The following is a 24,718-nucleotide window of genomic DNA, read 5'->3' on the forward strand; positions in this document are numbered from 1 at the left end:
CGGCCGAAATGTCAGAATATTGGCTTTTAAATCACCAAATATCAGTATCGCTGTTAAAAATCTGATATCGGTCGGGCTTATCAGTTTGATGATAATACAGACTGAATGTATATAAAAGATGGACTAGCACAGCGTGTGGTCACCCATTGGCTGGTCTGATCAGCGTCATGGTCGCCGACAGGAAGTGATCATATCTGATCACAGAGGGAGCGACGATGTGTCAGCTGCTCTGACCAGTAACACATGAACTAACCTGCAGCAGCAACGTGCAGAAACCTCTCCACCAATTGCAACTTTCACCTTTATGAAAGACTCACCTGTCCTCTCAGGTGGACTCTGTCCAGCTTTGTCTGTCAGGTTTGTCTTCAGGTGAGTTCAAGTGTGTCACAGGTAAAGTGGAGGCAGCCGCCCCTCCCTCCCTCTCGCTCCTCAGCCCCTCCCAGTCTTTTTTATTTAAATGTGGGGCGAGCAAGGCCGGCTCACCTGCAGGTAAATTCTCTCTCTCCTCAGTCATACTCACCTGAAGCTGAAAATCACCTCCAGTCGCTGCACAGACAGCAGCCTCTGAGGAAGGAAAGGAGAAATTGTGGAGGACTTAAAGAGGGCGAAACGTGGAGAGGGAGGAGGAGACGACAAGTGGAGGTCTGCACCTGAAGGTGGCGACACGCTGGAGATCATCAGGTTCATCTCAGACGCTGAGAAGACTTTTAAAGGTGGACTGATGATGAGCCTGGTTGTGTTTTTGGTTTCTCTGGATCACTGAAGAACAGATAAATGTCCAGCAAAGACGAAGAGGATGGTTTAAGGACGGCCGACAGGTAGAACAAAGACTGTACGTCTGTGAGGTCACAGCACGCCAAACCTCCCCACTCTGAGCTCCTCTCACCGCCTCTTCTTACCTGTGCTCAACAAACAGTCAGAGGTCTCCTCACATGTCCTGAAACCTCTTCACAGACTAGAACTGGAGCTGGACCTCAGGAGGCTGGTTAAACCTCTGACCTCTGACCTCTGACCCAGGTTTGCTCAGATATGACGTCACTGTGCATCAAAGCTTTTGCATCTTTGTTTTCCTCTCACAGATTTTCAGACGGGTAAATGTGGGCCAAACGCTCATGTTAGCAGGTTAGTGTTCAGGAGACGTGCTTCATTACACGACGGGGAGAAACTGAAACGAGTTCACATGATTTTATCTTTAGCAGTTGTTCTTATCTTTGGTTCATCGTTTAATCGTTTTGTGATCAATGTGACCACAAATGTTCCTTTTTCTGTTTCCAGTGTTCTCCCAGTAGACATGTTGATAGTGAAGTCTGATGGTAAAATTACACAGTGTGATATTTCTCAGCCACTCGAGTTTTTTATGTTTAGCATCATTTATTAAACCAGTTTAAACCAGTCTGTATGGCTGTGAAAATCCCACCTGGTGCAGGTGTAACATGGAGAGTCCCACCAAGGGTCTGTCCCGGGTCCTTCTGCCGTTACCACAGAAATGATTTTAAACAGGCAGTTAACTAAAAGTTAACTGAAAATGACAGATAAGAAACAATGTAAAATGTAATGTAATGTGAAAGTACGGCTAACAGTCAAAAAATGCCGAACCATTAAGGCCACAAATTAAATGTTTCACTATGTCTACCACAGCAAATATGGCTAGCAGTTAAAATGTTTGACTGTTAGATATACAGCTGGAATAACTCAAATATGAATAAAGAGAATAAATTATTAGCTAAAAATAAAGCTAGCAGTTTTATTTCAGGACTTCTGCTGCCTGAAGGCAACGATCAGCTTTAAACTGAAAGCTCAGCTGTAGTTACAGAAAAAGAGACAGTTTGCTGGTTTGAAGCCAGGTTATGTGAACACAAATGAACTTGGTGGCGTTCATGAAGAATTGGCGAGACGGCTGTCTGGGTTCGCCGGGTGGAAATGTTGGACACGCCGCTGTAAGGAACCAAATCTGAGACGTTTGTCATGTTCTTCTTTGACCACAGACGCTGAAGAAACACCGCCCAGGAGATCCTCAGGCCAACTGGAGAATGACACTGAGAGACGCAGGACAGGAAGCAGGTCGGTGAGCGGGAGTCAAACACACGCTGTTCACGGCGCAAAGGCGTGATGTTTTCGTGTCACTTCCTGCTGCTCACCTGGGTGCTGCTCACTGCCAGAGTCCAGAGCCACAGCTGGAGACCCTGTACAGGTACGAGGAGACACAGAGTGCTGGTTTCAGCTCTAAAGGGACGGTCACATGTTTCAGAAGGAGGTCAGATTCATTTCTGAAGAACAAAACACAAAATCTGCAGTGTGTCCAAAATAAGAGAGACTTTTGCTTCTGAGACTGGATAAATAAAGGTTTTGAGCTTGTTTTTTATATATTACTACTGACAGACATTGTGCTGAAAGCTTTGTTGTATCCTAACAGGAAGTTTTAATTCATGACTTGCTTGTTCAAGTTGTTCTGTTGTGCTGAAGATCCTGGACAGGCCCCCAAACACATCCAGTCACCAGACTGGTGTGGGGTTAGGAGGGTCGCGTAAAGCTAGATGGAAAACATGAGGACAATATTGTTCAGTTGTCACAGCTTAAACTGACTCCTGGTCCTCTCTATCATGTGTTTCTGGGTATTATTCAGTGGAGCTTTCAGTTGAGGAACTTTCAGGTGTACCCCACCTGTCTTTCTGTTCTAGTTAAAGAGCCGAGTACACACCTTTACATCATGTTTACTTTTGATGACATTACTGTTGATCTTTCTCTTTGCTACAAGCTGATTTATTTCTGCAGCTGAAACTGCGTTTGGCTGCTGGGCTTTGTGAGAAGCCTTCCTGGGGTTGAGTATTGTGAACTCTGACCCCTGAGGTGTGTCCTGTCGCTGACTCCACTGATGCCAAATGTCAGAGAACGCTTTGCAGCTCTGACGTCTCGCTGTGTTTCAGATGCTTTCGCTGCTTTGTTCTTCTGTGTTTTCAGTCTTTGAAATGTGAGATCTGTTTCTGTACATGTCGTCCCCTCCCTCCATTCATCCTCCATTCATCCTCCATTCATCTTACATTGATCCTCAAGCGCAACAAAACACACAGACGGCCTCAGAGGAGCTTAAAGGGGAATTCCAGCTGAAAACTAATGTTGACCTGATGCTGTCTCTGCTCCCTCAGCCGCTGTCTCACACAAGAATCCAGAAAAACTGATTTTTAATGTTTTAATGATTTACTCGAGCCTCGTCAGAGTCAGAGCAGAAATCTGTGACTGCTCAGCAGGAAGCTGAAAAGCTTGAGCTTTTTTTAAAGATCAGGTCTGTGGTTTCGGACAAAGAAACATCCGTCTCTGAGGGGATAAAAACAAACTGATCTGAGATCATTTACATGTCATCGCTGATACAGATTAACTGCAGATACACTTATCAGTCAGAGCTGGAGGAAATGAGCTCTGAGCTGATAAACTCGCCTCACTAGCTGCTGCTTTCATGAAAATCAGCTTTCAGGGATCTGAAATCAGCAGCAGGTGATAAACTGTCTAACCTTGATCGCTCCTTACGTGTCCCTGCGGTGATTTAAATCGAGCTACATACAGCTGGTTCAGTATAACTCTGTGGTGGAAATCAGGCTCCAGTAAACCATGCTTTGTTTTCACTGAAGTTTCGGTGGGGTCAGTGGTGTTAGGGTTACTCTCATAGAGTCTGATGACGGTCTGCTTGGTGGCGTTTCACTGCTGGGGCTGCAGGAGAGGTTAGCAGAACAACAGGAAGCAGATTTACGGTTCACAAAATATAAATTATAATGACTTATTTGATTTATTTCACTCTGTCTCTGCTCTCTCCCCCTCAGACCTGCTGCCTCTCGACCTGTTGTCCAAAGCCCTGCCCCCCCCAGGACATGCCACGCCCACTCAGGTAAGACACAGGATAGTATGAAGGTATGAACATTTATAATGGTAGCTACCCCTAATATTTCATCCACTACCCCTCCAGGTGCAGATGGTTCAGTCCAAAGGTTCCAGAGGTCTCCGATTGGCCAGTGCCGTGGCAGCACCTCTGAATTTCCCCGCCTCCCAGATCTTCACCAACTGTTACTACTTTCCCTCTGAGTTCTCATTGGTTGCCACGGTGAAGATTCAGACACTGAGACAGAAGGTAATGCAGCGGAATGGAATGGATCTGGTCCAGTCTGGTCCAGTTTGGATCAGTCTGGCCCAGTTCAGCCCAGTCTGAACCAGTTTGATCCAGTCTAATGTGTTCTTTCTCTCTCTGCTTCCAGACGAATGAGTACATCTTCTCTGTGGTGAGGGAGGGATCTGATTCGCTGTTGTTGGGGTTACGAGTGTCTGAGAACCGCCTCCACTTCTTGACCACATCCACTGGCCCTGGTGGGCGGAGTCGAATGACTTTTAAGGACGTTGGATTGGACAATAACCGCTGGCACACAGTGGTGCTGGCTGTCACTGGGCCATACGCCACGCTGACTGTTGACTGTGGACTTCCTCTGGAGCTGTGAGAGCTGACACCACATAGACCAATAAAGACCAATAGAGACCAATAGAGACCAGTAGAGATCCACTTCATGGCATTAAGTGGTTTCTTGTCCCTCAGTAAACAGGTCCAGTCCTTCCCCAGCCATCTGAGCACCAGAGGGTCCCGGTTCTTCGTCGGCAGCAGGGGGCGGTGGAGGGGGCGCTTCTCCGTGAGTCTCTGATCAGCGTCAGATCAGCCAACTGTCTGTCCTGCTGGTTCTCACCGCTCTGTCTCTTCTTCAGGGTTTACTGCGGCAGCTGGTGCTGCTTCCCGGTTCGGACGCCACACCCAGACTGTGTCCCTCCCCCGACCCCACTCTGACTGAGCTGTCCATCCCTCAGGTCCTGAAGACCACCCCCTTCCAGCCGGACCAGCAGGGGCCAGTTTACACCTATGGTGAGGAGACAAACCTGCCACAGCACAGCGCCCCCTGCGGTTTGTGAGAGAGCTGTACAGGCTCATTTTCAGCTGCTAGTGCTAGAAGGCTGATAAAAAAGCATTTATGAGTGTGTTTGGAGTAACAGTTCATAATCAGCCACAGTAAAAATACTTTCAGCTGCTCCAGCTGACAGATGTGTTTCATTCACCAACAACATCCACACCAACAGGTTTGTGAGAGGAAGCATGAAAAGCAGAGTTTCACCTCACTCACCTCTTTATGTCTGCATTTTGCACGTTTCCTGGCTCATAGTTCTAACCCGAGTGTTTGTAGGTGCTGTATTCAGTGCCTGGATGCCCGCTGTGGTGGAGTCAGTGTGGTAGTGACAGTCTCACAGGTGTAGAGATCTTTGTTTCACTTTTTTCCACTTTAAGTGTTTACTTTGGTTTTTGCTGGCTGGTTAGGGTTAGACTAAAAGCTCCTCTTAGGCTGAACAAAAGGCTGTGGTTTGGATGAAAACCACAGCATGGCCCTGCACACCTCTAACCTTTGTGTGGAAAAACACTGAGCTGGGGGTGACTGACTCATCAGGCTCGCTGCCGAAGCGAGGATCCGAGGACTTCCTCCACCCCTGCGTGTGTTTGGACCGTAAACCCGGCACTGTGATGGTCTCAGTGATCGAGTAACCTGAAGCACGAAAACACCTGTGACTGACAGCTCTGCAGCTACTGTGTTTGTGCATGTGTGTGTGTGTGTGTGTGTGTGTGCTACCTGCAGACTCAGCCTCTGTCTTGCTGTTTGATGTGTGTTTCCATGACAGCGTGAGGTCAGACAGAAGCTGATTCACACAGGTGTGTTTGTCTTACTGTGTCAGAGTCGGGTGGAAGGAGCAGCTTATCCTACCTCTGTGCCACCAACAAACACCACAACACTGTCCATCCATCCATCCGTCCAACCATCCATCCACCCATCCATCCAACCATCCGTCCATCCACCCACCCGTCCATCCGTCCATCCATCCACCCATCCATCCGTCCATCCATCCATCCATCCATCCATCCATCCATCCATCCACCCATCCATCCATCCAACCATCCGTCCATCCACCCACCCGTCCATCCATCCACCCATCCATCCGTCCATCCATCCATCCATCCATCCATCCATCCATCCATCCATCCATCCAACCATCCGTCCACCCATCCATCCAACCATCCGTCCATCCACCCACCCGTCCATCCGTCCATCCATCCATCCATCCATCCATCCGTCCATCCATCCATCCATCCATCCATCCACCCATCCATCCGTCCATCCATCCATCCATCCATCCATCCATCCATCCGTCCATCCATCCATCCATCCATCCATCCATCCATCCGTCCATCCACCCATCCATCCATCCATCCATCCACCCATCCATCCATCCATCCGTCCACCCATCCATCCAACCATCCATCCATCCACCCATCCGTCCATCCGTCCATCCATCCACCCATCCATCCGTCCATCCATCCATCCATCCACCCATCCATCTAACCATCCGTCCATCCATCCACCCGTCCATCCGTCCATCCATCCATCTATCGTCTCACTTCAGGTATGATGACTCTGGACAGCCATAGCTGGAAACTACAGGTGGAGGTCACAGAGCCACAGGGTGGTGGTTCTGGTTGTTTGTGAGGTAGGGTTTCATTTGCATACTCTCCAGCTTTTATTTCCTGGATGAAGGTGCATGAGGCTCCTGTCCAGGTGAAATCCACCTTACAGCCCTTGTCTCCAGCACTCTCACCTGTACTCAGGTCATCAGCAAAGAAACAGGATGGGTGGATGTAAGCTAGGCTGAGCGTGTGCTGTCATCATGCTCAGAGTTAATAAAGTTCAGCTGATTGAAGACTCGGTGCTGAGCCCTTCAGTCATCCCGACTCTTTATGAGTCACAGTTTATATAAACCTGTGTCAGCTCTGTCTGTGATGTGTTTGATTTACATACCTGAGCGCACCACACAAACAGCAGCTGCCTCGTTTCAACACTCAGAGTCTCTGCTTCCAGAGAAAAGCAGAAGACAACACAGCAGAGTTCCTGTTTTAGAGTCAGGCTCTATCTGAGCATGTCTGCGTCATTTGTGGTAACGTGGTGGCGGTTTAATCTGGATCTGGATCTGGCTGCCCCTCAGGTGAAGACGTCTGATGTATCATGGAGGACTCATCTCTTGTGGTTAAATGGAAACCTTCACTTCATTACCTGCGTGTTCATCTGTCGAGCACAGACTGAAGCAGCTGCTGACAGGAACACAGGCATGTGTTTCCAGCCGCGCCCTCCACATCCAGCTCTGCTGCAGAGAAACATGTCAGCAAATGATCAGGGGTCCTGTTTACCCCCCACCATGTTTCACTGTAGGGCTCTAGCCCTGCAGTTCCTCTGACGTCCAGCAGAGGCAGCAGTGAGTCAGTCCCTATACACTCCCATGTTAACGCTTCACCAGAAATAAACAGATTGGTCTCTGTGGATCGTTTCTCCTTCGTACGGGGAGGATGTTTTTTTAACTCACCTGTTTAAAGTTTGCATTATTAGGGGCGTGGCCTCTGGACGTGCTTGTGCTGTTGGAGCTCTTTGGGTTATATTTGATGTGCGCTCTCTGCTGCATGTTTGTTTCATTGAAAAAATCTTTGTCATTAAGTTTTTACTGTGACTGCGACTCAGAGGGAACCTGATGGTTTCAATCAGGTAGACGATAGTGAGGTCACTCCTGAACAACAGGAATAAGTAGGAAACTGTGAATCTGCCATCCTTTGGTACTTCAGAGATTTTTTAAGTTTGCTTTGGTTTAAGCCAATAAAATGAGCGTGTGCTGTTATGAAGTGTTAAACAGATGAGCTTATTATCAGGAGCTCACGTGTCCTCTGTTCCCATGACGCTCCTCAGGTGTAACCTCACTCTGTCATGCAGAGATGGGCAGTAATGCGTTACTTGTAACGCGTTACTGTAATCTGATTACTTTTTTCAAGTAACGAGTAATGTAAGGGATTACTATTGCAAAAACAGTAATTAGATTACCGTTACTTTCACGTAGGAACGCTGCGTTACTGCGTTACTAAAACCGTGATTTTTTGAGAGAACGTCTCATGACAGTGACGTAGGCGAGTGCGACGTTCGTGACAACAGCTGTGTGCAGATCATAATATATCGAGTGCGGGACAGAGTGTAGCATGCAGCGTTTAAAGCGTGGAAGTACTGACCTTATTTCTGTCAGTGCGCCCCAGGGTGGCTGTGGCTACAACGTAGCTTGCCATCACCAGTGTGTGAATGTGTGTGTGAATGGGTGAATGACTGGATATGTAAAGCGTTTTGGGGTCCTTAGGGACTAGAAAAAGCGCTATATAAATACAGGCCATTTACCATTTATTTCGAGTTTGATTCCATAAAAAGTGACAAAAACATTAGTGTCCGTTGTGCGTGGGAAGAAAACTTTTTAAAGCGAAAAAACCCCTAAACTTCCAAGCAAGCAGCGAGTGCGCTACGACGTAATGTGAAATTCACAGAGAAACTCATGATTCTTCCACTGACCGCTGCGGCACACCTGCACCAGGGTAAACCTCCGCCTACCCCAGTCCTGCTTTACAGGTGAAAATAGAGCAACTAGTCTTTGATTTTATTTATTTTCTGCTGTGTTTTACTTTCATCTATTTGAAAGAGTGAGTGTAAACACAAAAACATATTTTATTTTATGTGCTGGAATGTGCAGAAAATGGGTTTAAATGTTAAACAAATTTCTTCCAGTCAGAGAATGTTGCATATAATTTAATTTTTGCTTGATGCATAAAGTTAAAAGATTTAAAGTTTAAAGTTTTAAAAAGAGACTTTTCCATTTGATTACATTTTGTATGATGGATTATGCAGAAAAAGTAGAATTGGGCTGAAAGATCTATCGCTTTATCACCTATTCAGGTTGTAAATTGTGTTTTTAAAAAGTAACTAAGTAACTAAGTAATTAATTACTTTTGAAAATAAGTAATCAGTAAAGTAACGGGATTACTTTTTGGGGGAAGTAATCAGTAATTAGTAACTGATTACTTTTTTCAAGTAACTTGACCAACACTGCTGTCATGTTTCAGAGGCCGAGGCCAGAGTGACTCTGGGAGATCGTCCTCCCTGCTCGAGGCTGGAGCAGGGCCAGCTGTGGTTCAACGCTCAGGGGAAGGGTCTGTTCATCTGTGACGGGCTGACCTGGAGGACGCTGCTGCAGAGTGAGTCTGGAAGTACACAGGAAGTACTTCACACACCTCAGACATGTCAGGGTCATGTGACTAAAACACATTATATTAGGATCATAAGGGGTGATTTTACTCTGTGTTAGGAGGTGCTCATTTTATTGCATAAATCTTTACATCACAAACGTTGTTTTAAATAGAATGAAAATGCACATGATGCCAAATCTGTACATAAGAAATGAGAAATGATGATTTTAAACCTCTAAACTTTTAAAAAGGAAAAGCTCATCTGAAACCAAACCAGAAAGGAACAAATTCTTATGATTTTAGAGGATCTGGTATAATATTAACTTGTCTGCTGTAAAGAGAAGAGTAAACTTTTCCTGAGTTGATGTTGCGGGTGGAGCTGACTGTAGGAGGGGTTCATGTGAACGTACCGCTGGGATGGTGCTAGTTTGGTTCTGTTAATCTCTGACGATGATGTCATGTGCCTGCGACGTGTCTGTCCTCCATGTAAGCTGTATCACCTGTGTGTGCAGGTAAGCAGCGTCTGGATTACGTGGAGGACTACCAGGACCTGTACACCCGCTCAGAGACTCTGGACGTCGAGGTCTTCTCCATCCCGTCTGAGGGCCTGTTCATGGCTGCAGCCAACAAGTAATAACACAGCAGCAGAAACGCAGCTCTGGACAAGTCTCTGTCCTCTCAGTATAACCCTCGTGTCACCCCTGGCAGGGACTCTCGGACCGGCTCAGGTATCTACAGGTGGACCAACGCCTCCTTCCAGCTCTACCAGAACATCAGCACTCAGGAGGCTCGATCCTGGAAACACTTCACCATCGACGACAAGGTGAGCACCTCCATGGACGAGCAGTTCAAGGAGCTCAGCACAAAGCCATGGGCTTAGCTCCGCCCACGGCCTACGAGCAGCCAGCACCGTGCTGCTGTGACTGATGCACGACACGAGCTCAAGCTGTTACTGCGACAGTCACTGATCGTTGTATGTTCTGTGTGTCGTGTGTTTTGTATAGATGAGCGTCAGCTGACGATGTTAACATGCTGACAACAGAGACCTGCTTCGCTGCTAAGTTATAGCTAATTGCTAACTGTCCCTCTGTTCGCTGTTACCATAGAAACTAAATGTCTTTGTGCCATCATGTGATTTATTGTTGGAAAAAATCAATACTGTCTGACATCATACTCGGTTAAAGTCATGGCTGTAAAAATGTGTGTGGGGTGCTTGACGTGGACGTCGGTGGACGAGCCGTCAGAGGACGAACCAGCTTGTTTCTGTCACAGTCTCTGACAGAAAACACAAAGTGCAATCAGGCCAGAGGGATCAGATCTAATCAAGCAAAACAGGCAGAACATTTAAAACATGATTAATAAATCCGGTTTGATGGTGGTGCAGCTGAGAGTCGTGGAGTGGATGGAGCTCAGAGGGCGGAGGACAGGAGGACAAACAGATCTGAGGCTGATTCTCTTTGAACCTTTGTGTGCACATTGTGTTGGCCTTGTTTGCACAGTGTGTGACACACACACACACACACACACATACAGAGCTGTGTGCAGATATTGTGCTGCAGGTATTCAGTCCTGTTAACTCAGAGAAGTGTGTAAAGGAACAGTAACTGCAGAGGTCAGAGGTCACTGCAGCGCAGACAGACTTCTCCTCGGTGTGAACTTCTGTGTGTCGTCAGTTCAGTGAAAGTTGAGCAGGGCCGCTCGGCGCTGTGATGTTAAATCAAACACATCGCTGTGTTTCTGTCCTTCAGATTTTTCTCGTGGTGGCGGCAAACTTCAGAGAGGCGGGGTCTGAGCGGTCTGTCATCTATCAGTGGCATCGGCGGCGGCGGCGTTTCGTCCGTTATCAGACTCTGGAGACTCACACTGCCCAGGACTGGGAGGCCTTTCGCATTCACAACCACAGCTTCCTGGTCGTGGCCAATCACAGACGAGGTAAACAGGAAGTGGACTGTAATGCAGTCTTTTTCATTTTAAATGAATGGATCACTGCAGCTGCTGGGGCATCACACAAAACCAGGATAAGAGCTCTTTGTTTGTCTCCACAGGACAACATCGTCAGGCCACGTCTTTCTGAATTAATCAAAATTTAAAAATAATAAATGGAGAGTGGCGTCGGCTCTTTGTGCCCTGCGATGTCCCTCTCCTGCAGTCTGCAAGGCCAACGAAGCATTTCATGCATAAAAATGCTGTAAACAGAACCTTTAATAAAACTTTTCTTTTTATATCCAGATCAAAGATGAACTTTCAGGATCAAACGTTCCTGATCGGCAGTTTTTATTCGTTAAATTCGATTTTCCTTCATGTTCAGGGTATTTTCCACAGTGAATAAAGTATCTGAGTTTAACGAGTCTCTGCAGCGGGATGAGGAGCTCCAGAGCAGCCGGTCGTTTCTGATGGGTTTAAAGGTTAAAACGAGGCTTTTTGATGATGGAGATACGAGGTTTCCACCTGACCAAACAGGAGCTTTGAAGAGCTCGTATCTCCTCGCCAGTGTAAACACTTCAAACACATTCATGTCTGCACTTCCTGTAAAGATAAAACACTCCTGAGGCTGAGGCTGTGCAGGTGTACTGTGGTTAGATCACACACCTCTGTGGGCCGTCTCTCTGTTTGAGCTCGCGTTTATTCTGAATGATGGTGAACTCACAGTGCACCAGCTGAAATCACCTTAACACCAACACGTTCGATATAAATGGGCCAACTTTGATTTTCTGACCTCTTTATCTGCTAAATACATGAAACGAGCAAAAACTGTCAGTTAATTATGAAGGGACTTTTGTACCGGGTAAATAATTAGCTGCTAGCAGGCTGTGAAAAATCAGACGGGATTTTTTGGAAGATTCAATAATGGTTCAAACCTCAAACTTCTGCATTTACAAGAATATTTTAATGTCTTTATGTAAAAACAGGTCATCTGCAGTCGTGTCAGTCTCTCCAACCAAACTATCCAAACTTACTCAAATACATTTGTGTTGTAGAAAAAAGTCAACTCAGATAAAATGATTTTCAATGAGACTTTATTCGAGTCACAGCTCTAAACATCACCGCCATGACTGTTTTAACCATTTAGGAATTTCTTTCCTTCGTTGTCACAGAACTCAAACTGGAACAAACCAGGATCACTAAACACGTGGATTATTTTCACTTCATGGATGCTAATCCCTCTCACAAACGTGCATCCAGGAAACCTCCGGTCTGCATCCAGAGAACTTTAAAGTGGGCAGGTTTAGACCTGCAGGTACCTCCATGAGTACTGACACACACCCTTCAGATAGCATCAACGACAAACTTTAATATGGCAATGTCTGTGCACGACTCAGCTTTTAACATGTGGAAAACAAACAGTCACAAAGCTTTGAGAGCTCCATATCGAGGGTGAAGGTTAGAAACTCGTCTCAACCGTAAACCAAACAGTTTGGTCAAACATATATTTGTCCCTCGTCATCTTTACCTGTTAGTCTGTGGGTAAAATACCTGAAACAGAAACTGAATGAGGTTGTGTCTTTGCACCCAGCACAGTCCAAACCATCAGTCTGTTCTATCACAGCCACAGTGATTTGAAGACCTGTGTTTTTCTGAGCAATGTTTAGAGCTTTGGTAGCTGGATGGTCCGTACATGGAGTCCTGCAGATCAGAGTCCATCATCTTGGTCACTCTGAAAAGAAATTAGCCAAGGTTGATCCTGACGATAATCTGGTGTGGGTTAGGTACAAAAAACAAATAGAGACTCAGTTCCAGGGTTTTGGAGAGATGTAATTAGATTACAAGGTGTGAGATGCAGCTGACGGTGATCCCCTTTTGTTGAGGCTAATCTCCGTGGAGATTTCAGTTGATGGTCTTTGTGTTTCTCGTTGTTAGATGACTCGTTCTTCTAAGCTGGATGCACTTCTCTGTCTTTACTCTGTGATCCACATGGACGAGAACTGAAGTGTAGAAATCATGTCAATGTGTCCCTGTGTGTCCTCAGAAAGAGACTCCAACCACAACATCCACAGTGTGATCTACAGGTGGAACCCCGACACAAAGGTGCTGCTGTTCAGTCACTGCATGAGATCTTCTCCTGTCCTGCCATGAGTGTTCATGTCCTCTCTGTCCTGTCCTTTATAAACGCTGCTGATCGTCTCTGTCCTCATGTTTTCGGTCCTAACCCGTCCCTCCTGTCTCTGCAGCTATTTGAGGTGAACCAGACTCTGCTGACGTCCGGAGCCTACGACTGGGAGTTCTTTACTGTGGGGCCGTACCACTTTTTGGTGGTGGCCAACACCTTTGACGGTCGGACCACCATCATCAGCTCCACTATCTACGTCTGGCTGGACGGCTCTTTCCAGACCTTCCAGAGCGTCCCGGTCAGTGTTTGTCTGTCTTTCAGGGTCTCCCCACCGTCTGCTTTCGAAAACTTTTTACCTTCCTGGTCTGCAATGTTACACCAAAGAAGAAGTGCACTAACTTTTAATGGCCAGCAGGGGGCGACTCCTCTGGTTGTCTGTGAGTGTCCTGCTCAGCTGACCTGAGCTCAGTGAATGTTTCCCTCATGTTAAAGGTGTAAATAAAACATGAAGCTCATTTTGGAAATGATCCTCCCGTTACAGTCACAGAGGACAGCTACATATGGTTTGGTCATTGGTGAGTTATTAGCCAATGAGAATGCAGCATCGGTCAGTTTCAGAGTCAGATCTACCACACATCGGGGACCTCTGGTTTTAAACATGGTGACAGCAATAACGTTCAGTTTGTGGCTTCGGAGCATGACCTCACTAACCAGCGGTGATGTCACGGTGACTCCGTCCTTCTTTTATATACAGTTTTTTTCCTAGCACTGATGCAGTAACCAGTGGGTGACTGTAGATGACTGATAGTGGCATCTGGTTTCAAAGCTCATACGTGAAAGCATGTTCACAAAGCAGGCTGGACTCAGCTGTGAGGCTCGTGTTGGTTAAACCCTCCTCTAAAGAGGTAAAGTTTCCTGAACATGAAGTCATCTGTACTCAGTAATCTGCTTCTTGTTGACCTCTGGCTGTTTGCGTCATTTAATAAAACCGACGCGGTCGTTCTCGCCCGTCCTGCTGTTCGTCAGCTCTGGTCACGTGCAGCACATCTTTAAGCTCAGGTGTGTCAGCTGAGGATCAGGGCGTTTTCACAGAGTAATCCAAACCAGCAGCAGATTAATTAATCTGTTCACATTAGTGTAACCCACATCAGATTTGTGGGTTGTGCTGCTGAATAAGGCTGGAGGTGTAATTTCCCTCCCCGCCACTAGGAGGCAAGTATGCCTTGAGATGACTTTCTGTTAGCCAACATTTCCTGTTGTGAAAGCCATTACTCACAAAGCAACCGCCAAATTAGCTGAAAGATCCCGGATCTGAAATCTGTGAAATATGGCCGTGGGAAGCTGCGTCATCCGGGCGAGCTATCTCACCACGAGCTCCGATTGTTTTTTGATCAGGACTGGATCATTCGAGACCTGAACCCTGTAGGTTCAGTGGCGAGCCAATCCCAAGAGAGTGACTGTAGACGGACCCGAGTACGGTGTGGCCAGCCGTGGGATCCATCTTCAGCGAACCTCAGGACTATCACTACATCCCTTGACACAGATAAGACTAACACTTTAAAATCTACCCGGGTAGTGTTATAACCACTGGACAGAAACACACACACACACACAAGGAACTCTAATTTCTCTTTCCAAAGAGAAGTGGACTGAGCAACAGGAGCGGAAGCTCTTTAATTGAAACTCTTTGGAGAATTTCCTTAAAGAGGATATTTGGTCTTGATTTTATTTTTGGGCCTTTTAATGTGCGTTTGTGCACTGTAGGAAGCCGGCTTTAGACAGGCAGGGTTTGTAAACTTTACAACTTTCAATACAGTTTCTATTCAAATCACATCTAATCTATCATTGTGCGGTTCCTTCTCTGCTGATCCTTTCAAGGCTCCATAGTCTTACCTAGAACTTTCTGATACTGGTCCAAAGTTGTCGAGACAATAATTTAATGCATATATCATGTTATTTAATTGTAATACCTGTTACATTAGCCTAACCACAGCTCTGTAGCTAACCACTAGGTGGCGTGGTGTGTCATCTTTACTAGCTCGCTAACTTCCGGCTAACCTTTTGTCATGGATGTTGAACATTATTGTAACAGCTGTGAGAACAGCCGCACCGATCTCTTTATTCTTGACCCCCAGGATTCAAGTAAATGCACCAATTACTAAGATTGAGTTGATAAATCTGCAGGACCTGTCAGCAGGTCAAATTATGAACATGAGAGACATATATTTGATTTGTTATGGAGATTATCAGTATCATCAGTACGTAACTGAAACTATAGATTGTTTTATTTGATTGAATTACAAAAAAGAAAATGTAAAAATGTGATTTACCAAAGAGAGAAAAGTGATTTTATTTTTATTATTTTAATTTATATTTTTAATGAAGCAGGAAGTCCTGAGATGCTACAACTCCTGTCTGGCAGACCTGGACACATGACAGACGTAGCTTCTTGGCACATGAATGATTTATGGCAAACATTTCAGAAGAAAATCTCCTGAAAGATATTTTTTCTCATATCTATTAAATTCTGTCTCATAATGATCTTTTTTATTCATGAATTAAATTTTTTTCTTTATCTGGGATCTTTATCTTAACAACGTGGTGTATGCTGTACAGTGCAGCGAGGAATGCCCAGACCTCTACATTGGAGAGACCAAACAGCCACTTCACAAGCGCATGGCACAACATAGAAGAGCTACCTCCACAGGACAAGACTCAGCAGTCCATCTGCATCTAAAGGATAAAGGTCACTCTTTCGAGGATGCCAATGTTCACATTTTGGACAGAGAGGACAGATGGTTTGAAAGAGGAGTGAAAGAGGCCATCTATGTCCACTGTGAGCGACCATCTTTGAACAGAGGCGGTGGTTTATGACACCAACTGTCTGCCATCTATAATCCAGTTTTGAGTTCCCTCCCCAGACGCCTTAATGCCCACTCACATCCTGGGCCATCTGACCTCAGGAAATCACATGACAAGGTGGGGCCAGGTTTCACAATGAGCTCACCCGAAACCCTGGCTGATTAGGTCCCACACCCGCTTTCACACCTTGGCTCATGTGATTAGAGGATCACCAGGGGGTCCTTCGTCCCTCCTTGGGGGGATACTCCCACTGGGTTTAAATCTGGGACTCTCGGCCATTTGACCTTAGAACTGAAGAAGCTTCTCGGATGAGAGGTGAAACGTCTTCAAGCAACTTAAAGAAGTCCAGACGCTTTTCTTTGCAAACTCCTTAGACTACGATGACCTGGATGACTGAGAACCTTCACAGACATATTTATCTGGGATCGTTTAATCATCCTAAATATTGTAACTCAGCGATATGAGCCAAACTTTGAAGGATTATTTTGTTGTGACACTGAACTCACAGACAGTGAAACATGTCCGCTCACATTTATTCTCACAGGATTGTTTCATCTTGTGCGTCCTCTCCAGAGGATGAACTTGGGACAGCCCCCCCCCCCCCCCAGGATGCGTTTAGCTGGGGCGGTGCTGGTTACCTGTCCAGGTGAGTCCTGGCAGATGTCAGAGCCAGTAGCGGTTTTTGATATGGGCGACACGGGCGGTTGCCCGGGGCGGCATCGTGGTGGGGGGCGGCATCACGGGCATCGGCAAAAAATAAATAAATTACTCGTATTCATGCTGCCCCGACATGATGCCATATTGGGAATGGCATAGGCACCGATCGGCTTTCTATCGCCCATTTGCTGGGAGTAAGGGCGCCCTCCGTTAGTGAGGTGCACCTGCTGCTTGCGGCACAGGGAGGAGAGGGCGGGGCGGCGGGGGATTCACTCTCTGGCTGGAGCAGCATCTAATAACCAACTCGCAAAATACAACAAAATAAAAACAAACTAACAAGCACCAGACATTATGATACAGACTTATAATTTGCACCGATGTTTTTTCAAAATTCTATATGCGAAAAGTGAGCGCGAGAGCCCTCGGTGCACCTGCTCGCTGCTGAAGTCAAAATAAACTTTATTGTCATCTCCGCTACATACAGTCCAGTATATAGAGAGACGAGAGGACGAGGCTCCAGTTACAGCAGTGCAAGTAAACAAACAATAAATATAAGAAGAGTAAGAAAATAAGGACCAGGGGTAAAGGGATCAATAACAATTTAAAATTTATAATTTACAGTTTGATAATTTAAAGTCTCACACACAACCTGTCGAAAGGGGAGGGGAGCAGCTGCTTCCAAATAGAGCACATTTTATTCATGATGTTGTAAATCCAAGCCCATTATGTATTCATGATTTGAATCCTGGGTTGTGCAAAATCCCAGAAATAAACCCTTGACAAAGTGAATCTGTGAACTAAGGTGTAGGTCTGTTAGGTTATGTTGTGGTGATCGTCTGGTTGAGGGATGGGTGTTCATACTGGAGTGCAAAATTAAAACCAGTGGAAGATGGACAAGAAAAGTTCAAAGCCATCAGGTGCTCAGTTTAGAAAAAAGAGAAAAGAAGAGGAGGAGAAACGAACAAAAGATACAGGTAAGCAGATGTGTCATTGGATAATGGCAGGTCATCCTGAAACAATCAGAATCAGAATACTTTATTAATCCCTATGGAAATTATGTGGGTTACAGCTGCTCCAAGAAGAAATGGTAAAAACAGTTGGGGGGGGGGGGGCACCAGAGGGAGTGTTGGCCCGGGGCGCCAAAAAGGCTAGGACCGCCACTGGTCAGAGCAGACATGACAATGAGGATGTTGTCAGTGAGTCACATGATAACAGCAGCAGCGTGAAGCCGCCCGACCGCAAATCACACGCTGGTAAAAATACCACGCTGACTCACAGCTGCAGGGAAACACCTCGCTCTCAGCCGGGCTCTGATTGGTGCAGGTGTGCCTCTGCAGGAAAACGCTGTTTTCCAGCCACACTTGATATTTCTGTGTTTTTGCCCTTTAATTTCTAAGCTTCAGTGTTTCTTTGGTCGTCGTTGATCCTGGATCGCAGGAACGCGTTGCAGGGTGTTTGGATCGCTTGCCGCTCACAAACTCAGGTTCCTCGTCTTCGCCTCGCTTACTCTGGATTATGGTGAATGTATCCATTGTGACATCACGCTCTCTGTAGCCTCCGTTTTAGCCTCATTTAGCTGCTTTTTTTTGGGGGGGGGGGAATTTGCCATATTTGGAAGAGTGTTAGTTATCAGCTAACATCCAATCAAATAATCAAAGATAACGTTCTTATTAAAGTCAGTGTTTGGGGTTTCAGGGTGAAGGTGGTGGTGATGATGAGCGCTGTGTACCTGCAGCCTGATAAACAGAGATGCCTGCGCAGACACAGCTGCTTGTTTAAAACATTAATGTGGTGACAGATGTGGACATGAAAGCAGATCATAAAAATCATCTTACGCTTATGAAAATATGTTTTTCAGTCTGTTGATGTCAAAGATGAAACAGGAAACCAGAGCAGTGTAATTAATGCGTGTGTGCGAGGGGGTTTCCAGCTGCGCGCTGAAGAAAGACTTTTATTGCTTCTGAAAACCACAAAAACATGTTAAAGCGTCATGAAACCACCTGAACCTGTAATTCAGCTGCTGACAGCCGGCATAGCATGCATTAAACTGCTCAGACATCAACACGACTAATGGAGCCGCAAATAGCTCCAATCAGACCCAGCCAGACCTCACCAGCTCCCCCTGCAGGCTGCGTGAGCCGCTGCACACAGGCAGCACGAAGCAGAGCGTTTCATAGTCTCACATTACAGTAACGTATAAAACACTGAATAATGACTTCATTTAAAAGCTTCCTCCTTATTTCATTGTGATGTGTCAGTGAATCCCAAAGTCCACCAGACGCTCCCCGGGCCTGGATTGAGATGGGCTTCCTCTGAAGGGTGGCTGGCCTCTCCCTTAGAGAGGGAGGGGCTCAGAGTAGAGCCGCTGGTCCTTCACATCGAAAGCAGTCAGTTGAGGTGGTTTGAGCATCTGACAAGGATGCCTCCTGGGCACCTCCTGGGTGAGGCCCCGGGATAGACCCATGACACACTGGAGAGATTATATCTCTTGGCTGGCCCGGGAACGCCTCGGTGTTCCCTCGAACAAGCTGGAGGAGGTGGCTGGGGAGAGGGAGGTCTGGGCTTCTCTGCTTGGGCTGCTGCTGTGGATAAGTGGAAGAAAATGAATGGGTTAGTGTGTACAGTGAGCCCAAAGCTCACAGGCAGTGATGGAGTCATTACTCAACTCAAAGTAATAGATTACACAGTACTCGTTAGTGTTTTAAATGATAGAAGGCTCATCCCCGCGTCAGACGAGTTCTTCTTTCCCACATACGTCTGACATTCATGCAAACACACTTGTTCACCCACTCGAGGATACTTCAGCCTGCAGAGTGGAGGCAGCAGGGATGAAAACACCTACTTTCTGATAGGTGGATGACCTGAGCCACAACTGCCTCCATCAGCTGATGCAGAGTTTTTCCCTGTGACTGATCCTGATCACACTTACTGCACATGAGCTGGAATCTTCCTCTGACTCCTCATCTAACCACCTAAGTAGCATGAAGTTTTTTGTCTTCTCCTTCTTCTGACTGCTCCCTTTTGGGGTGACAGCAGTGAATCCTCCTGTCCTCTTTCACAACATCCATAACCTTCCTTTGAGGTCTTCCTCTTCTCCTCCTGCCCGGCAGCTCCAGCTTCATCATCCTCGTCCCGTATATCCACTCTTTCTCCTCTGCACATGTCCAAACCACCTCAGCCTCTGACTCTGAGCTGTTCCTCTGATGGACTCATTTCTGATCCTGTAAAATGACGTGAGCTGTGTGTTCACACTTTCACCAGTTAACGTTATAAATCTGAAGCCACCGTCACACTCTGACACAAATCCCTCTCCTGCCGAGGACACACAGACCCTGCTTCCTTTACCATTTAAGCAGAGGGAATGAAAACCAGCCCAGTCCGATCACACAGGGATCCAGGTACAGGTAGACACGGAGGCCATGATGCTCCTGTTACCTCCTGAAGATCAGGTGGCTGGGTCTGCATGCACTCAGCGTTAGCATCACTCTGGTTCTTGCTTGTTGTTTTCCATCTCCTCTGGCTTCTGTGAGTGTTGAAAACAGAGCGTGTTGTGGATGTTTTCTCCGAGTTTAGCCAATCAGCATCCACTATGTCAAGGAGAAGTTCTTCTTTCTCCACTAAAAGCAACGCTGAAGGGGCTCCTGCAGTGAAAGCCCCTCCCACCAAGTGTACGATTATCAGAGGGTTACCCTTCGTACCCTGGTTCTCTGAGTGTCCTCTTCTTTCCGCAGACAGTTGGAGCGACAGACTGGGAGCCGTTTCAGATCGACGGCAGGTTTTTCCTCGCCGTCGCCAACAGTCAGAAGATCCCTGATCGTGGCACGAGTGTCTACAGCATCAACTCCACCGTGTACGAACTGAACACGCTCACACAGACCTTCATCCGCTTCCAGGACATCCTCACACACAGGTGAGCGTCACACCTGGGCTCATTTAACATGTCTTCAGATACACTTCCTGCTTTTAACTGGAGATTAAAGGAGCAGCATGAAGATTAAAGGCTGAATAACATTTATTTCAAAGTCACTGTGGAAACATTGCTGATAATTAAAAGGAAGCCATCAGCACCAAGAAGCCTGATGTTTGTTTAAGGTTTCATTTGGAATTTTATTCTTTCGTTTGAGATCATTTACATTTAGTTAAAAAACATATTTTAACATCTTTTCAAAATTTGGTCATAGTATTTTATATCTTTATTAAATTATTTATTTTTACATCATTCGTTCTTTTTTATTATCACTTTTTATTGATTTTTTTTAGTTTTTAGTTTTTTATTTTTAGAAAACTTTTATTTATTTATTTTATATTCATTTATTATTTCATAAATATTCATAAATATTATGAATTTAATTTTTAATACATATTATTATATTTATATTAATTCATGTGTGTATGTGTGTTAATTTATATTTATTATACTTAATAATATTTTCTGAGGATATTGATGACCTCTTCTTTTCCACTTTATTTTTTTTATTATTTTTGAACTATAATAGTAATTTTTTGGACATTTTTGGGGGATTGCTAAGCTTAGCTGTAGAAACATAGACCTGAAAACTTAAATATATTTTAAAGAAAAGGTTTATTGTAAAAACACCAAAAACAGCTGCTCTTTACAGTATCTCATCTCCTTGTCCTTTGTGTGTTCAGTGCGCTGGACTGGGAGTTTTTCACCATCGGTGATGAAAAGTTCCTGGTGGTGGCGAACTCTCACGACGGCAGCTCGTACTCTTTGAACAGCGTTGTCTACAGGTGCGTAAGTGCTCATCTGCTCAGGTGTGACTTGTTTCCTGAGCTCCGGTGACCTCTGTGTGTGTTTTTAGGTGGCAGGGTTACGAGGGCTTCGTTCCTGTCCACAGCCTGCCCACGTTCGGCTGCAGAGACTGGGAGGACTTCAGCACGGACGAAGGCTCCTTCCTCATCTACTCCAGCGCCAAGTCCAGGCTCAGCAAGGTGTTCAAACTGAGGAACTACTGAGTGAAACCATCCTGGAGAGACACACGACCGCCCCCAGACTCCTCTGAGGTCATGTGATCATTCAGTGGACTGAACTTCCTGTGAGCTAAATCCTGAGTTCATCCCGAGGAGAACATTATTTAAATCCAGCGATGAAAACCCCCAAAGATTAAAGATTCATTTATGCTGTTTGGATATCAAGTCACATTAAGCTCTGCTGACGAGGACAGTGCCTCTCTCATCCTGCATGATCCATAAACCTCAGAAATGAATCATCAGATGACTCAATAATGAAAGTTGTCCCATTTTAAGTCAGCTGATTACACTCAGAGGACCTCCTGTTTCACTGAATCACGGACGTGAACATATCACTGAGACAATGAAACTTAAAAACAGAGGTCTCAACCTTCTTCAGATTTTCCACCAAGTGCTCAATAAGCACTCTAAACAAAAGAGCATCATTCACCCGGATACACAAATATTTCCTTAAATCTCCTCCAAAAGGAAAACACCAACGCTGAGAGATCTGGAAGCGCTTACTGAAAAACCTTCAGTGACTCCTGCAGCTGAAGCACAAAGGCGCCCTTTAACTGGAAACATGTTCTCACAATCTTATTTGTACAAAGATAGAAAAATGAAATGATGCCTGAGATGGAACCCTGCGGGACTCCCTCAGAGACTCTGAGGAAACCCGTCTCATGTCACTGGGTTCAGTCGATCATCAGACAGAGCGCCACGCCGCTGCTTCCTGTCTGGCCCGTCTGTGTCTCTGGTCTCTCGGTGGACAGACATCAGAGACAGTTATCTCAGGAGGTGGAGGTCCAGATGTTCGTCCCATCGGCTCCTCACATGTTCAGCACTAATTGTTTTTCTCTGCTTTGTTCAGCAGTTTGTTTTTTACACTTTTGGTTCATTGGTTCGGAGTTTTTATGTTTCATTAAATATGTTTTCTGACACTTTGGGGATTTTTTTACTCTATTTATTACATTTGTTCATATTTGTGGATATTTTTTTTCTGACAGTTTTTTCACTGAAAATATTTTGCATGTTTGTTTTTTCTGTGTTTTCTTGAGATTTTATTTCCAGTTATTTATGTTTCAGCTAATTTGCTGATTGATATATAAATTAAACATTGAATAAATTCTTTTTAAAACGTGCATATTTTCATTTATATAAACGTGAGAAGCTCAACGCAGAGACAGATATTTCCTCTTTATATGCTGATCTGAAATGCCGGCTAAAAGGGTCATTCTGCTTCATTTCAGCCAGCTGCATTTTCCCTTACCTGGACCTGCTTCGTTTTTCTTCCATATTTCCAGTCATGTGTTTCCTGTTCCTGTGGTAGATGTTCTGATTAAACATGACCCAAGTTTGTAATAATGACCTCGTTGTATGTACAATAATCCCTGTGAGCCCAGAGCTCGGGCTGCTGGAAACACTGGATGGATCTGGATGATATAATAGACAGGAGGAAGACCCGCCCACCTGCTGTTCAAACCTTCTGTTTGTGTGACACAGCCAATCAGAGCAAAGTTGGAAACTATAGGAGAAGCTAAATCAGCCTGTTTAAGACAGACGATGAAGTGAGGGGTTGACCCTGCACTGAGGCCAGAATCAGAAAAAGAAGGATTATTGTGAGAATCAAAAACAAGGACCAATCGTCACTTCTACTGCAATAGAGTACAAGTGAAGTACTTTACGTATTGTTCTTATGTTGTTATATTTAACTTCAAAGTTTTAGTTACTTAAATTAAGTTTGTTTATACAGATCGGGATGGCCAGCAGTATATAGGTGATGAAAACCATCAACAGCTGCAGCATTAAAGTGATATACACATCAATAAATCAACAATATCATCATTCATATATGTATGTGATGTTTATATAAAAAGTATAAAACGTTATGTGAATGTTTAGGTGAAGTAAAAGGTAATATATGTGAATTACACAACATGTGCTCGAATGTTTTTATTTCATCATCCAACACAAAATCAGGTCTAAACTCAAACTTTGTAATAAATCTGTGATGAAACCAGTTTCTGTGACGAGCTCAGAAAATAACAGGAAACTCAGACATGCGTGATTTATTTTATTTCATTTTATTTTATTTATTTTTTTTTTTTTTGCCTGTCCCGTTTGGATCTTTAGCCATCAGAATTGTTGTGTGAAGGCCAAGAAAGATGCCAAGCAGATTTACTTTACCAACTGGATCATCATGGCCTTGCCATATTGGTCCATTTGATTGACCTTTATTATAATTATGTATTTATTTTATTTTATTTTTCGGTTGTTACAGACGGGACAGACATGACTGGGGGATAGGACAGGGAGAAAAAATGAAAGAAAGAGAGGGGGAGAAAGAAAAATAGAGGGGAGAAGAGATGGTGAGAAAGGGGGGAAGAAAAAAAAAGAAAAACAAACAAAACACCTGGATCACCTGTATGGGGAGAAGAAAAAACAGACAAGAAAACAAACAAAACAGAGCAACATAATAAATACAACACCATCACAATAAACTAGCTAACAGTAGATACTAAATATTACATGTTATTGTGCAGCACGCAAGATCGACAGCACACAATGTGCTTTGAGGTAGCAGCCAAGAAAGGTGTAGTTTGTGTCTGTGAACACCCGTGTGTACACCTGTGTGGATCGGCACACTTGTATTCAAAAGGTTTCTCCATGTAATGATCTGCTAGGGAGTGTGGGGAGCCATAGCCCCGTCCCCCAGGGCATGAAGCAGGTATGGAAGAGATCCAGGCCCCAAACATCCAGAGGCCCCAGAATACGAGGACCCGAGGAGGACCACCGGGGGGTAACCATGCCACCCTCCTGGGAAGAGCTGAGGAGAGTGTATAGGAATTTCTGTTATTTATGTATTAATCACATTATTTTATTGTATGATGCCTTGGTGGCACTGAATTTTAACATGTCTCACACTCATACAGTTAGACAGATGGTGGGGGTCTGGTAAGGAAGTTGGGGGGGAGCAGACAACTCCACAGGAAGAGTCTTTTGTCTCTTCAAGGACTCTGGGAGGTAGCAAGGGAGTGTGAACCTTAAGGTGTGAAACAGCTGTGTAC

The 24,718-nt window shown here is 45.2% G+C and overlaps 1 protein-coding gene across 1 annotated transcript; it reads left to right on the forward strand.

Moving 5' to 3' along the window:
* Positions 1 to 2,042: 2,042 nt before the first annotated feature.
* On the forward strand, positions 2,043 to 23,334 carry LOC116314948 (thrombospondin-type laminin G domain and EAR repeat-containing protein). Its single transcript, XM_039599675.1, has 15 exons — positions 2,043 to 2,191; positions 3,813 to 3,877; positions 3,956 to 4,117; positions 4,242 to 4,474; positions 4,574 to 4,664; positions 4,738 to 4,891; positions 8,990 to 9,121; positions 9,625 to 9,742; positions 9,821 to 9,935; positions 10,861 to 11,044; positions 13,080 to 13,138; positions 13,282 to 13,458; positions 20,411 to 20,589; positions 21,330 to 21,431; positions 21,503 to 23,334. The coding sequence occupies exons 1-15, from the start codon at positions 2,110 to 2,112 to the stop codon at positions 21,654 to 21,656; spliced, it is 2,007 nt and encodes a 668-aa protein (XP_039455609.1). The 5' UTR covers positions 2,043 to 2,109; the 3' UTR covers positions 21,657 to 23,334.
* Positions 23,335 to 24,718: the final 1,384 nt, after the last annotated feature.

The sequence above is a fragment of the Oreochromis aureus genome, linkage group 16 (assembly GCF_013358895.1).
Source record: "Oreochromis aureus strain Israel breed Guangdong linkage group 16, ZZ_aureus, whole genome shotgun sequence".
NCBI lineage: Eukaryota > Metazoa > Chordata > Actinopteri > Cichliformes > Cichlidae > Oreochromis > Oreochromis aureus.

Excerpts from the sequence above, each read along its gene's own strand:
- LOC116314948 (XM_039599675.1), top strand. The coding sequence starts at position 2,110 with ATGTTTTCGTGTCACTTCCTGCTGCTCACCTGGGTGCTGCTCACTGCC. Across the intron at positions 4,118-4,241 it reads TTCAGACACTGAGACAGAAG|ACGAATGAGTACATCTTCTC; the intron begins GTAATGCAGCGG and ends CTCTGCTTCCAG. Across the intron at positions 9,122-9,624 it reads CTGGAGGACGCTGCTGCAGA|GTAAGCAGCGTCTGGATTAC; the intron begins GTGAGTCTGGAA and ends CTGTGTGTGCAG.